The 14655-nt window shown below is 42.1% G+C and overlaps 2 protein-coding genes across 2 annotated transcripts in view; both read left to right on the top strand.

Annotated features, from left to right (window-relative positions):
- Positions 1-7634: 7634 nt before the first annotated feature.
- On the top strand, positions 7635-11936 carry terf2ip (telomeric repeat binding factor 2, interacting protein). The gene is made up of 4 exons (XM_064305001.1): positions 7635-7778; positions 8493-9552; positions 9801-9925; positions 10441-11936. The coding sequence occupies exons 2-4, from the start codon at positions 8505-8507 to the stop codon at positions 11062-11064; spliced, it is 1797 nt and encodes a 598-aa protein (XP_064161071.1). The 5' UTR covers positions 7635-7778; positions 8493-8504; the 3' UTR covers positions 11065-11936.
- Positions 11797-14655, top strand: part of LOC135237671 (E3 ubiquitin-protein ligase RNF123) — a 128194-nt gene continuing 125335 nt past the window's right edge. Inside the window, 2 exon segments of the mRNA XM_064305008.1 lie at positions 11797-11938; positions 13647-13769. Coding sequence (XP_064161078.1) covers positions 13688-13769 — 82 coding nt within the window. The 5' untranslated portion in view covers positions 11797-11938; positions 13647-13687.

The following is a 14655-nucleotide window of genomic DNA, read 5'->3' as shown; positions in this document are numbered from 1 at the left end:
ACTCAGGCTTATTTTAATTGGTGCTGTTTAAATTGTTGTTGCTCTTATAAGATGATGGCCATGGGTCTCAAACAGACTGAAGCTGAGTTCTGTCGTAGTCGTCTTATCGAATAAAATGCTCCGTGTTCACTGAAAAATACATGTCTGATGGTAGGTTGTTCTGTCAACCAACTATTTTGTTAAAAAAACAAAACATTCCAATTAAAACGTTCTCTATATTTAATATTCTATAGCAATATCTCCCATCCTGGAAAAATCTATCTGAGTGACATGGTTCATGTGCCTGGGAGAGTCCCAGCTAACTAATATAGTGCTAGCTGAACAACCACAAAAGATTTCTTTAACCTTAAAACAGTGGAGGGGTCATTAAAATACAATTACGTCAAATTAAGGTGAATCTCCCTTCTAATTTAGTGATAACAGATCATTGCAGTCAAATCGGGATAAAATGTACTCCGTCAGACTAAAATGTTCTCTGCCACGGTTCATTTAACACTGAGCACTGTAATGAAAAAGTGTCCGTTGGTCCTATTCATTGTCAGGGGTTTGGCTGTGACTAAGGAAGAAGCTGAGACGGGGGCAAACTCATGAGCTCATCCATTCTGCCCCTCCCCGTTCCTGATGACATCAACGCAGACAGGGAGTTCTCAAAACCAGAACACCCAGGGCCATGTAAGCCCTGCCAAGTCATTTCCTGATAGCTAATTTGTCTGTAAAGCGCTAAGCCAGAGCCCTGCTGGCTGTCTGTCTGGGTTCCCTCACACCTGCCTGCCTGGGCACACTCATAGCCTGGATTCCAGATTGTCCCGTGAGTGTTCAGGGACACCTGTTCCAAAGGCTGCTGGAGACACCCATCTTGAGCTTCAGTCATGGAGAGACTCAACCATACTGTCGGCTGCCTTTTCACACCCGACATCATTCCTGGCAGTCAGACAGGAGATGCGCTCACACACAGGAGAGTGGGAGGTGTGGGCTGAGTTTCTGTGGCCAGTTCAAATGAATCAGCCTCATTCATAAATGGCGGATGTGACCATATACTGAATAACTGAATACGATATACACACACACACACACACACACACACACACACACAATTAATCTTAGTGACGTTACCTTAACTTGTAGTGAGCGTGGACAAAAATGAAATGGTGTAGAGTGAGAAGTTAACGAAACTGTTGAAATAGGAAAAGTGTAACATCTAAAGAGAAATGAGATTTATGAGACACACCAGTACAAAACGAATAGAAGTGATGTGAGCTAAATTTAGAGAATCTGGTGAAGGATGGAGTAAGGACGAAGGTGGTGGTGCTTGCATCATACTCAGAGCAGGGGACCTAAAGCAGCTCCTCGTGTAGGTCTGATGTGTGACCCCAAAGTCCTGCCTTGCACATCACATAAACCTCTGAGCTCAAGGCTGGCTTCCATCATACAAACAAATAGCGAGTGAGACAGGGAGAAAGAGAAAGAGAACAAGACATGGAGAGAGTAAGCAAGAGAGCAAGATGCCTGTAGGGTGGGGGGTTGGGGGGGTGCTTGAAATAAGATACACATGTTAACAGAGGGTTGGATTTTTTCCGTGGAAAGACTATGATTAAACAAATTGAAGGCAGTCTGTAATCAAAGTTGCCTTTTTTGGTTTCTCCCTTTTTTCCTTCATTTCATGAGAGAGCTGTTGGTCTGTCAGCCTGCTTTATACAGGGCACCCTTGGTCTCCTCTATGTCTATATGCAGCTGAATGAAGCTAGAGAAGCATTCTCTGCAAATAATGCACTATACCTGTATCCTGTTCAATAATTCATTTTTAAAAGGCTGTTGGTTGAAAGGACATGTGTACCTTCTCAGCCAGAGACATCCAGATTAACCAGGTCTGACTGAGGAACCCCTACTCAGTCTCCGTTCACTGTAGTCCTTTGCCCTGTGAGACATTTGTTAAAAACACAGAATAGCCAGGTCCATTCATTTTCCATCATCAAAGATTCTCTGTGAGTCCAAGTGAGTGGACTTTCTCTGTTGTACACTTGAACAATGATTTAATTGAACTGCCTCAGTAAATATTTGTAGTCGGCAGCTTAAGTGGGGTGGAAAAAATAGAACAGCTTACATAAGCTTCTCTGTATGAGGGCGTCTCTGCTCTACAAACAAGTGAAGCAATTTGGCGCTGTAATTTGGGAAAACATAGAATGCTAAAAATCCAAAAGAAAAAGAAAAAGCAAAACAAACTCCCATCTACTCCCAATTACCGCTCTTGGACCTCATCCCTGGTTTATCCCAATTGGAAGGAGTCTGCTGCATTGGTCTTGTTTGTCGTTGGGCCTGAACATTATTTTTGAACGTGTGGATTGCAGTCAGAGAGCTTAACTGTGAGAGTAGCGCCAGGCTGGTGGGATAGAATGGGCTGGGGTCAGCCCTGGATATGGCTCCAGAACCTCAGTTCTGTATGGTCTGGGTCAGGGTTTGCAAAGTCCCTGCTTGTGAAAAAAGATCCATGCAATGTTTGCATTTCCTTGTAAGTCCAAGTTAAGGAACAAAAATAATTGAATTCAGACCAATCTTGGAAACCACGCTTATGTGGTTCAATGCTGAGGAATGACTGAGCTCAGTTAAATTCTGAGCTTTGTTTGCAAACTATAAACTGGGAACTGTGTGCACATACACTGTGCTAACATGTGAGCTGGTTCATGTGGCAGCTGGCAGGGTTGTTTTACCTTGGCACGTTACCTACGCAAAACCAGATTATGCGTTTCATCAAAGGTTGTCAGTCTTTGCAATTAGCCACTCTGCACCAATGTCTGTTTTCACAATCTGCTGTTTGTGCAGGCATTTGAAGCCCGATGTGACAGACAAATGCACAAAATACTGCAGCTGAAAGGAATTTCCGAACCCTGTGTGTTTTATTTACACAGAACGTAGCCTGTGTTTTTGTGCATACGCGCAAGTTATATTTGCACTTTCTGAAAGAATGAAGAGTTTAATTTCCCAAAAACCCCAAGACAGGAGAGGAGCGCAGACATCTCCTTTCATCTACGTCTGGGCCAGACTGCTCGCATCACTGCTGTCAAAGCACCCAGATGTTTCTCCAGAAACAGGGTGGAACCTTATTCCTGTGTTCAAATAGTTCCTGTCAAAGACTTGTGTGTGTGTGTGTGTGCTTGCATGTGTATGTATGTGCACATATGCATATTTGCTTCGCAATGCATGTTTTTGCAGTGTATGTTCCTATGGGCGCACATGCATGCGTGCATGTAAAAGTGCAGGCATGTGCATGTAGGTGTGTATATGTGTGCACATACCTACATACACATACATGCATAGATCTGTGTGTGTGTGTGCATGTTTTTGGCTGGATGCTGGGCTGTTTTTACTGCTAACACTTCCACCAGGGCATAAAAATGCAGGAATTTGTGCTGATTTCATGGCATTTGGATGCTGGCCATTGGCAGGCAATGAGATACTTCAGGCTCCAGAGTCGTGCTCCTTGACAGTGCCCTTCTATTTGAGGTAAGACTAAAAGGCTAAGAATAACCATTTCATGTTTACATAGCCCCTGAAAATATTTCAGCTATTTCACGTTACATATCCGTCTCATTACAACACAGCATTGCAGTAATTACTGGAAGTTTGGATTGGCAGAAAGAAATGATAAATGAAAGTAAGACTGAAGGAGGCTATTTTCAGGAAAACCAGCGTAATTCAGAAACAATGTATCATTCTATTCATTTGATTATTTGAACTAGCAGTAAGGAATGTCGTTATATCTTTTACCTCTGCTGCTATTGTTGGTTCGGGTTCCCCCCCTTCCCCTCTTCTACACAGACATCACGTGGTGCTATGTGACCTCTCTCGCACGATATAGCACAGCGGGGAAACGCCAGCCCATGCCAGCGCTGCTCGAGCACACAGGTGAAGCCGCGGAGGAGACGGGGCCACAGCGCGCGTTCAGCCAACAGCAACAGGCTGGAGGACAGGCCGTCTTTGTTCCGCACGGCAGCCGAAATACATTAGGGTACGGAGTCCAGACGTGAGCGTTAGCCCAGCTGGGGGGATGGGTCGAACGGTTTGGCACGTATAGCGAGCGAGAGACTGAGAGAGGCAGGTAAGGCGAAATGGAATTTCTGTCACACGTTCCGGATGTTTCACACTTTTCATTGGGCTCGTTTTACAAATGGCCCAATGTCCCATGCAGCGCTTCCACAACATTTCAGAACAAACCGGACTGCATGCTGAATTGCTCTCTGACATTCAAAATACCATACCAGATCATTCACAGTATGTCACCCAAGTGTATCAGCTATAGAAATGCTGTCATTTTAAGTGACAGTAGACTACTTCTGAAACGGGGCTTCAGTTAAATATAACAACATTTTTTGATTAGTGATTTTGTCGTTTTCGTTTCACTGAATATGAGAATGAGATAACAAAAATGAAATAATTTTTCCATTGCTGTGTGAATTTAACTGCAGCATTTCATTTGATTTCACTTTTCAACAATACATTCTTTGAGAGAGGATTCTGTTTCTTTTGATTTAGGCCTATACTGAAGGCTTGTTTTCAAATCATTTAATTTTCCTCTTCCAGTTCCAACTGCAGCAGTGACACATGCAGCACAGAAAATCAAGAGTTATGCCTTATTATAATTACATTACATTACAGGCATTTAGCAGACGCTCTTATCCAGAGCTACTTACACAACTTTTTTTACATAGTATTTTACATTGTATCCATTTATACAGCTGGATATATACTGAAGCAATTTCGGTTAAGTACCTTGCTCAAGGGTACAACAGCAGTGTCCTACCCGGGAATCGAACCTGCGACCTTTCGGTTACAAGTCCAGTTCCTTACCCACTGTGCTACACTCCGTCCTCTCCGTAATTACTTCTGAGAAGCCAGTAATACACCATATTTAGTAAAAATTACTATCCATATTATAAAGTACATTTAAAGGTCCAGGTTTTAGATTTATAGGCAAGCTAGTCATCAATTGCTAGAGTATGTATGCCTTGAATATAGCAATTTTCTTTGTAGTTAACCTCATTAATGCTAAGGTCAAAACCAATCTGTGATACATGCTATAATTCATAGCTATATCAACACACCTGCATTCACACAAACATACATTCACACGCTCTCTCTCTGTCTTGCACACACACACACACACACACACACACACATTTAATAACTGTTTAATAACACATTTAATAACAGAAATCAATCATCCTTCATTATAAATGATTTATTAAACTATTATTAATTATGCATAACATTCATACCAACAATGCTAATGACATATTAATTGTCAATACATTCTAGAAATGCTATCAGTAGATAAGTATATAAATATAACAAATGGAAGGGAATTTTATTCATAGTATGTAATGGAATACTTGCTGGACTGTCCGTTATGATAAAAAAACATAAACACTCTATAAACTTTATCATTCTAAAAGCAAAAATGTGCATTCCTTATTGCAAGTTAAAACAGTTCCTGCACTGTTTCACATCAAAAATATAATTTGAACATTTCGCTTCATAAATCTGGAGTGAATGGACTAGAAAAATGACCATTTTAGGATGCTATTTTTCATTATGCTAATAGATTGTTCAGCTAGTGGCATTGATGAATGAAAGAACAAAACTCATCATGTTTAAAAATACTCTAAGTATTTTGAGGTTCGTAAGTAGAGCAAACAAAAAGATTTTAAAAATGTACAATAGTGAAGGGAAATTGACTGAGATAAACCTTGACCCAGCACTATAGTAGGCTACACACTTTAGTTCAAAAAGCTGACATTAATGAGCTAAGTTTTGGTTCCATGCAGGTATTTGCTGTATTTCAGCATTAAAAAGAAATGAATGGGAGTTTCTTTCTCTGATCATGTGCATAGAAACCTCACAGTACATTACATTACATTTCAACTATGTAATTTATTACTGTGGATTTGTGATATTTGCACTGAGAAGCTGAAGAATGTGTTATGTAATTAATTAATATACCGTCATATTCATTATTGCAGTATTCATTAAAGCATTGTCGCAGATCACAGAGATACAGAAATGTCACTCTCATTCTTCTATTCTCCTTTCCATTTATGTACTGTTTGGCTGTATATCTTACCCTGATATCTGTAAGCAGTAAGCAGAAGATTATTAAACATTTTACAGCTCTGCATTGCACTGAAAATTAATTGATTTTAAAAAGCAAGTTTGACAAAATTTTATTTATTTATTTTTTTGTGTGCAGACCTATTTCACAGTTTGCTGAGTAATATCTGTCGGTCCATGTACAACCTTTTGTTTTGAGCGTGGTGGTTTTGATTAACCTAACCAGACAGACAAAAAGAAAAACATTCAAGGGTAAAATCAAATCTTTACAAAGGAAGAGATCATTCTGAGCTCAAAACATTCCCTGAGATCTGATTGGACTTCAGATAGATAACGCAAGCCTTGTCCGAGCTCCACACCGCTGTCATTTTGTTCAGGCTTTGCCCTTGCCCTTGTGCTTTTTGAAATCCTTCCGTGACTGAAATTAAACTAACTGATGGCACGGGGCTTGGGAATGACTCCAGCTGGGTTACATGTTTGTGACTGACATCCAAAAATGGTATGGCTTATGATACCTGTATCAGCCAGAGAAACAACTGTATTTGATGGAGCAGAACTAAGCCAAAAATCCAGTTAAGCATCAGCCATTTTGCTTTTTATGTGTCTGAAGGTTATATGATTTTTAAAAATGTCTGGTTGTGCATTGACAAAAGGTCCCAATTCAGTTCACTGCTTATTTTTGATGATTATGTGCCTATATGCTTGTCCAGACACCTATTATTCATTAAACCTGTCAACTGTTCAATAAGAAAACAGTTCAACATACAGAGAAAACGACTTGACAGAGAGCTGTATGTCTCCTTCGGAAAATATTTATCTATGTCTCCATCTAGTGGCCAGTATGGGTTTCACTAGAGCCAGCACAAATGTCAACCTTTTGGTAATAACACTTACTATCAAACGAATAACTTACACTGTGGAAAACCTCAATAAATATATTGTAAGAAAAAAAAAATCAAGATGAAGATGCCATTCATCAAGTCTGCCTTCTGAAAACAAATGCTGAACTAGGCTAGCTGAAGTGAAAATTCTGCTCTAATACTGTAACACCAGTCACTACTTGTGTGACAGTGTCATTTAAGGCTCTTCAGTTTTTATCTGTGTTACCAACCAGTTAAAATCACTGCCTCGATGCCAATAAACTCACTGTGCAATCAGACTTACTTTTGGAATTCATAATGAGCATGTCATTTATTATTTTCATCATAACAAAATGCTGATGGCTGTTATGTTTTTCATCACGCGCTGAAAATGCATTGTTACTTGAGATGGAATGAAAACTTCCACGTACTTCCGTATAACAAAGTCTTGAAACATTTACATCACATAGACAAGATATCTCCTTTTTTATTAGATAAACCGAATTAGCTATTCGAATTTTAATTAGACTAGGGCAGTCTAATCGAAATTCTACATGCATGCCTGCTGTTGAGTGTGCAAATTGTACGCAACTTGCATGCAGCTTGTGAGCTCCTGTGGGCTGTTTCGTACACGGCAGTAGATGGCAGTAATGCACATTTTATGTTTGTTAGCAACCGTTCAGCTCCAAAAAAAAAAAGAAGAAGAAAAAAAATGGACTTGACGCAAGCGCACTTGACACAGGAAGACACTATCCCGCGTTCACTAGCCGGCTAGTCTGCCAGCAAGTTACCAGTGGATGTTGAGTCGGGCTAAAGGTATAGTATTTTCTGGAATAATACAATTAATTTATGTGGTGCGTGCTTAAAGCCGTTTGTCGTAGGATTATTAGGTGAGCAAGAGTTTTGGAGTCCCTCTGAGTGAACTACATAAGCCCATATTAGCTTGCTAACTGTCCCAGCGTTAATCATGAAGATAGGTAACTTGGCTAACTGCTAATGTGGTTACGCAATTGTTGTGCCTGAATAAATATTTTTTTAAGTGTAGCCAGTCACATGTGCTGACCTAATTAGGTTCTGTTTTAGTGTTCAGCCTGTTTTTCATAAGGATCTTTTGTGTCATTTATTTCAAACTGGAAGAGAACACAGCCTGAACTGTTGTGTGCCTGCTTGTGCTGAATGTTTACTGTGCAGTATATGTAGGATTAGACGTCCCACCCCTCCTGTAATTAAACTGGAAGTAAAGTCTGTACCTGGCTGCTTTTACACTGTGGAATAAAGGTTTTCATAGGACTGTAGATGTTCTAATCTTGGTGTTTAGTGCTTACATAAAAGAACTACAAATACCGGTAATGTTCTTGTAAAATAGCAAACAAGGCAGGCATATTAATTCTATTTTGGCTGATTACCAGTAATTTACATAGTTAGAGTAAATCTTATGGCAAGGAACAAACTAGTGATAATAGTTCAAGTGCTGAAGGGTGAAATAAAAGTGAATGCTTTCACTTGAAACACATTTCTTGTGTCTTTCAGTATATTCCAACTATGGCATCAGTGTCTGACAGCAGATCTTCACCCCTGTCTCGGGTCCTGTTCCTGAGTGAGACCGGGGAACCCATGCGTTTCTTCCTGCGGCCGGGTGCCATCAAAGCCCAGCTGCAGCCAGTCATTTGCGCTGGTGGGGGCGTGGTCTGCAAGATGCAGGAGCCAAATGCTATTCTCTTGATGGCCCCAGAGGAAATGAATGAAGTCCCAGTCAGCACTGCACTGCAGTATGTTTCTTCACAGTACATACTGGACTGTGTGGAGAAGAACGAACAGCTGGAGGTGGATGACTACAGGTTTAGGAATGACAGGGTGCAGACTAGGTCTGCCAGGCCCAAGAGGGAGGGGACTGGGCGTATGGGGTACACTGCGGAGGAAGATGCTGCCATTCTGCGCTTTGTTCGGGGTCGCAAGCAAGAGGTGTGCGGGAACTCCCTCTGGAAGCAGATGGCGAGAGAGGCCATCACCAGTCACAGCTGGCAGTCCATGAAGGACCGGTACCGTAAACACCTTGCAAAGCAGCCACTAGAGGGCGACACAGAGGAAAACCAAAAGGCAGGAGGGATCGAAGGATCACCCATCAGATTATTGACTGTACCCTTGCAACAAAAAGATCCCACACAGTCATCACGCCAGATGGACCCTCTTACACCGTCACCCGAGAAAGCGCAACTGCAACCCTCGCCTGAGAAAAAAAACACAAACTGTTCACCTGAGCGGACACACCCACAACCCTCTGCTGATCCAACCAGCCCTCAACCCTTTCCCAAGAGAGCCCGCCTACAATGCTCACCCAACTCACCCAAAAAAATGCAACCGCATCCCTCACCAGGGAGAACTCACTCGCAACTGCCACTTGACCAAACGCATGCTCAACCCGCAACTGAAAAAAAAATTCCACCAGCTTTGCCTGAGAAAACTTACCCAGTGCTCTCCCTTGACAGAATACACCCACAGCTTTCATCTGGGGCAGGCCAGCCACACTCATTGGCTGTGGAGGGCAGTTCAGTAGGAAAAGATGTAGCTGGCCCCAATGTTACGTCCACAGGTGAGAGACAGAGTACATGTGCAAAATGGGTGCCCTCTCTCTTTCTCTGGCCACACTGTTGCTTTTCTTTGGCAGTATTTCCCGTCAAAGCTGCGGTTTCATTCAGTATGTTCTGACCTTTCTGAATATCTGTCTTAATGTTATAACTGCTGATATTCACTGCGGCCTTTTTGCCAGTTACTACGCCATGAATGTTTTAAAGTTCTGTCTGGTCTTGTTTCAATTTGTATCGTCTGTACATGTTTTAGGGACAAATGGACAGCTGGTGGTCACAGGGCAAGTGTTGGAAGAGCAAGAACAGAGAATTACACCCAAAAAGAGGACATTGGGCGTGCTGGAGATGGCTATGAAGGAGTTTGAGGATTTGGATGAGGTTTGTTTTTTATTGAGCTCTGTACTACTGCTTAGCAGTTCAGTCAGGAACAGATGAGGGTTGGTGTCTGGGTGATGGTAATACCATGGGAAAATGTTGCCGAACAGCAGCACTTTGACATGCAGTGAAAAATGCTCTGGAGAATTATTTCTACAGGTGGGGATGGGCCAGTTTTTTTATTTTCCAAAGGGGACCATGGCCAGATTATAAGGCAAGACACACAGGCTGTGCAGGTAGTTCTTTGTGAAAGTGCATTAGGGGCAAAATGCAGGGCATCCACAGCAATGGCGATGTGGCCACTGTGTAATTCAAGCCCTGTGTAAGGGATCTTGGTTGACATGGTTACCTACAGTCGTGCTTTTGCAGTGTTGCACATATGCCCTTGTTTGGCTAGTTTTTAGGCAGGCACAGTCCTGGTGTTCTCATTTACAGTAACTTGTGTGGATGGAACACTTTTTAGTTGCTGTGGCTTTAAGCGTCTACTAAATCAGCATAATGTACGCTTCTCGTTGTAGAGTGAGGATGATACACCGGACATAGATTTAAGCAGCACTGCAGGTGCTGATTGCAGTGGTCTGGATGAAGAGATCGTTGCGGCGTCCTCGGCTGAGGTTATCCAGGAAAATGATGACGACGATGATGACGATGACGCCAACATGGACGACGCCGAGCCTCAGCCTGAGAAGTCCCCGGACATCCAGCTTGCGCCTCCTGACGAAGACGGGGGGCCCGAGGTCAGTGGCCCAGCGCCGAAGACCCCCGCACCTTTGACCTCTGCTCCTGTGACCTCCAAGGTCCACAGGTTCCTCTTTGACCGGGAGTCACAGGAAGAGGAGCCCCCCCAGCCTGCATGCGACCCCCCGTTCACTCAGGCCCAGCTGGAAGAGGCCAGACAGCAGCTGCGCTACCTGATGACGGAGTCCGGACAAGGCCTGGACAACGTTACCAAGGCGCTCCTGAAGAACAGTGGCGATGTGGAGGCTGCCCTGCAGTACCTCCGCCACGGGCCACAGGGGTACCTGTGGGACCCGCGCGATGACGGCCTCCTGCGCTCAGGTGGCCCTTCTCTACACATCCTTGAACAGAAATACGGAAAGGTGGCTGTGGCCAGGAGGATTGCTTTCCTTGAGATCCAGTGAAACAAGATCAGGGTGACTCAGGGATTTGGTAAAGCAGAACAGCTGTTTGCAATATCAGTTAACTCCTGCTACGTGGCCAAGTTCTAGGGGTGCTGGACGTGGACAGGGCCCTTAAATTCCTCTTTTGTGTTGTTCTGTTTCTCATTTTGTCTGGATTTTTTCGTCTTTTTTTTTCAAACCAAGTTGTGTAAATGAGAACATGCTTTGTTTATACATCTCATCCCTGCCTGTATCCCAGGCACTTAATATGAATTTCACCTGTTTGTAATTATAACCATTTTGTTAAAATGTAACCTGAAAAATGCACATATGTATAGGTAATTTAAAGGTTTTAGAATGTATAGAATGTCATTTTTATTACTGTAAAAATATATATTAATACTAATTTAACCGCATTTCTGTAAACCAGTGTTACAGCAGTGTTTTTAAAAAATGTTTTGCCTCTGTATACATATTAAATATTATAGAGTACTTACAATAAAAACAAAAAAAAAAAAACATTATAATGTCATGTTTGCATGTCCATACAAGTTGCAGTGTTTTTATTTTGGGAAAAAATATATATCGTAGGCTTTGTCTGCCCCTTTGTTGCCCCTGTTGTGTACAGTACGTAACCGATGTTGTGTTCAGAATGATTTCGAAATACGCGTTTACTCATTTAAAATGACTTTAGTTTGGCCCCGGCGATTCTCCGTAGACTGGAATCGCTTACCTAGAGAGATTGTTGTTGTCAAAATTTAAAGGGGAGCCTCGGTTCCAAACCTCCCTCTACTCTGAGTCTATGTGTACAGATACATTCTGCACTGAAAAAAGAGAACAGCTTCATTCAACACCCAAATCTTACGAAGTGGAGACATAATTTAGGAGGAACAGAGTAAGTGTCACACCTAAACTAGCCAATGTTAACCAGTCTGGTAATGGAGCTTCCGTGCAATGGCTGTCAGTCAGGGTTTGAACGTGAGTGAGTGTGCAGGCTGGCTAGCTGGAAAGCCGTGTCTATCTAACGAAGTCAGTTAATAGCATTAGCTATATTATCACTTATTAGGACGCTTGATATCCATGTACTTGTTATTTATGCAAAGTTGGCTTGCTTGGTTGCTCGCTTGGCAATGTGACGAACAGCTATATCGACACGTATGTTAGCCAGCCTGCTAGCAAGTAAGTAAACGAATTAGCGATGTTAATTGTAAATTGAACACAGGAAAAGGAAAAAAAAATATTCACATGGTAATTAACAAATAATAATGATACGTGTTACATCGGTACGTGCTAGTTACTGTTGTGGTACGAGTAAGTAGCGATTCACCACCGTAATCAGCCAGTGTAACAGTTGCGCTAAGAGACGGTGTTTTCTGGCTAGCTGGCGGTCGGGCAGTCTATGAATTGATAAATTATGCTTTCAATTCATATAGCTACTGTATCGTCACATTCCTTCCTTGAATTAGGGAGAAGACTTGGACAGTGTGTTATAACATTGAACTGATTTGGGGATTAGCCAAACAGTGAACCCACTGTTTTAACTTATGTTGGCTTGGTAGCTAATTATAGCCGGCGAGTAGCGAGCTAACCAGCTATAATGCTATTGGATAAATGGTTAATGGAAGTACTGTGAGTTTACGCAAGCTATGCTAGCCAGCAGTGTAGCTGATGGAGTGTATAAAGCTAGCTACATAACGTTCCATTTCTGTAAATACTGTACCATATTAAACGGAGTAGAGTCCAAGAGATTCAGATCCGAGAACACTATGTGTGTGGCTGCCACAACAATAAAAAGTTTAGGAAAGGTGTTCTCAAAAAACCAGACAGCCAAACCTTTGCGTACGATTAATCCGCATGGAAATAGTTGTGTGAAAGCGCAGGTCACGCTCTGGTGAATCTTTGAGAACCTGACAAGGTAGCTTGCTGTCTCAGCACGCAATTCAAGTGAACGTTAGAGTGCTCTGTGTAGTATTTGTTTTACTGAGATTTCCGCACTGGTTGCCGTTGTCTGTGCCATAGACAGCTTTAGTCCCGGTTGTTTACATCTCAGATATTAATTTATAGTAGTAATGGATTTACAGTAGCAATACTCTCTTTGTTAATGCTCTTGTTGTACCATTGTTTGAGCAAAACGGTCTAGCCCTGGGTTCTTCAGCTATGTCTTCATAAGGGCCATTTTCCACCACCCAAAGCCATACAAAGGCTGAACATTTTACATGTACAATTTATTAACAGTGCATGTTTGAACTGCTGTATAAATTGTGTTCTAAATGTGTGTAAATATTTTAATCTATTTCTTACTACTCTGTAAATAGTGGGAGATATTCTGATACTGTACAGTGGGAGACCTGGTCATAATTCCAGTTTTTGATGCATGTAAATAAACTAGCCTAATATTCTCTGAATGATCAATGGGCCAAGTGTATGTACATCCATGGCAGACCACACTTGGCCCCCAGGCTGCCGGTTGAGTCCTATCAAACCTCAGGCAAACTGAAAGACTCACTATTGGAGTGGCGTTGTCTCCAAATCTGTTGTTGCTTGAGGATGTGATGTGGCTCATATTAAGTGACTGCCTGCTTGGATTTTTGGTTTTGGTTCAGAGCAGTACCTCTGATTGGAGTGCCATCCCCACAGAAGCAGCATGAGCTCAAAGGGGGGCGGCACAGCCCTGTCCCGCCGGAACTATCGCCTGGCCCCCGACACCGACAAGCCCAAAGTAGCAGGTAGGACGGGTCCCGTGCTACTCCCGCAAACAGACATGTGAATCCTCTCATGATGAAAATGCACAGTTTTTTCCTCCTGACTTCAAACATGATTTTTTAAGCCTTTCTGTTTTATGTACAGTTGGTCTCCACACTGTAAAACCTAAACAGTAATCTTACTAAATTAATTGACCTAAAAAATGAATAAGTAATTATAACTCAATTAAAAGGAGCTACAAATTTGACTCAAAGCAGATTAAGTTGCCCTACTGAAATGGTTCAAGGAACGTGGTCTCTTCAAGCCATATGAGTAAACTGGACTCTGGTTTTGCAGTGCAGTTACAGAGAGGCGAAGTGAGATGTCGATGGATGGATACAGAGAAAAGTTCAGGAGAGGGCCTGCTGGGGCCTTCCCCTGGTGCTGCAATTATATCACAAACAAAGTGAAATTTATAGACCCAGCAATTCCACGGACTGCTACTTTTGCTTTCCCTACATGGGGCCCTTACAGCTGGGGTTTTAAATCTCGATCCTGGGAACCCACTGTGTGTACTGATTATCTTTCATGCAGAAAATATGACCAAATATGATATGTTTGGTAATGAGCTCTTAATTGTTCTTAACTAGACAACTAATGTCTAGTGAAGGATGAAGTACAGGAAAAGTGGGTGTGTATGTCACGAAGAATAAATAGTCCAAATTCACACCCCAGGACTTTGAAACAATCAGATCATCTAATTGTTTACTTTTTCTGTGATGACAGCTGGTTCCTTTAGAAAGAGGTTGTATTTTTGAGTACATTTTATCATAGGCTAAAGGGTGATCCTAATACCTGGAAGCCAAAAGCCAGTATACACAGTAGGTCCTCAGGACCCAGTTTGAAAACCATTGCCTTATGATAATTAAT

Source organism: Anguilla rostrata, chromosome 13, assembly GCF_018555375.3.
Source record: "Anguilla rostrata isolate EN2019 chromosome 13, ASM1855537v3, whole genome shotgun sequence".
Lineage (NCBI taxonomy): Eukaryota > Metazoa > Chordata > Actinopteri > Anguilliformes > Anguillidae > Anguilla > Anguilla rostrata.
This window is presented reverse-complemented; position numbering and strand designations above follow the sequence as displayed.

Excerpts from the sequence above, each read along its gene's own strand:
- terf2ip (XM_064305001.1), top strand. The coding sequence starts at position 8,505 with ATGGCATCAGTGTCTGACAGCAGATCTTCACCCCTGTCTCGGGTCCTG. Across the intron at positions 9,553-9,800 it reads CCCCAATGTTACGTCCACAG|GGACAAATGGACAGCTGGTG; the intron begins GTGAGAGACAGA and ends TACATGTTTTAG. Across the intron at positions 9,926-10,440 it reads AGTTTGAGGATTTGGATGAG|AGTGAGGATGATACACCGGA; the intron begins GTTTGTTTTTTA and ends TTCTCGTTGTAG.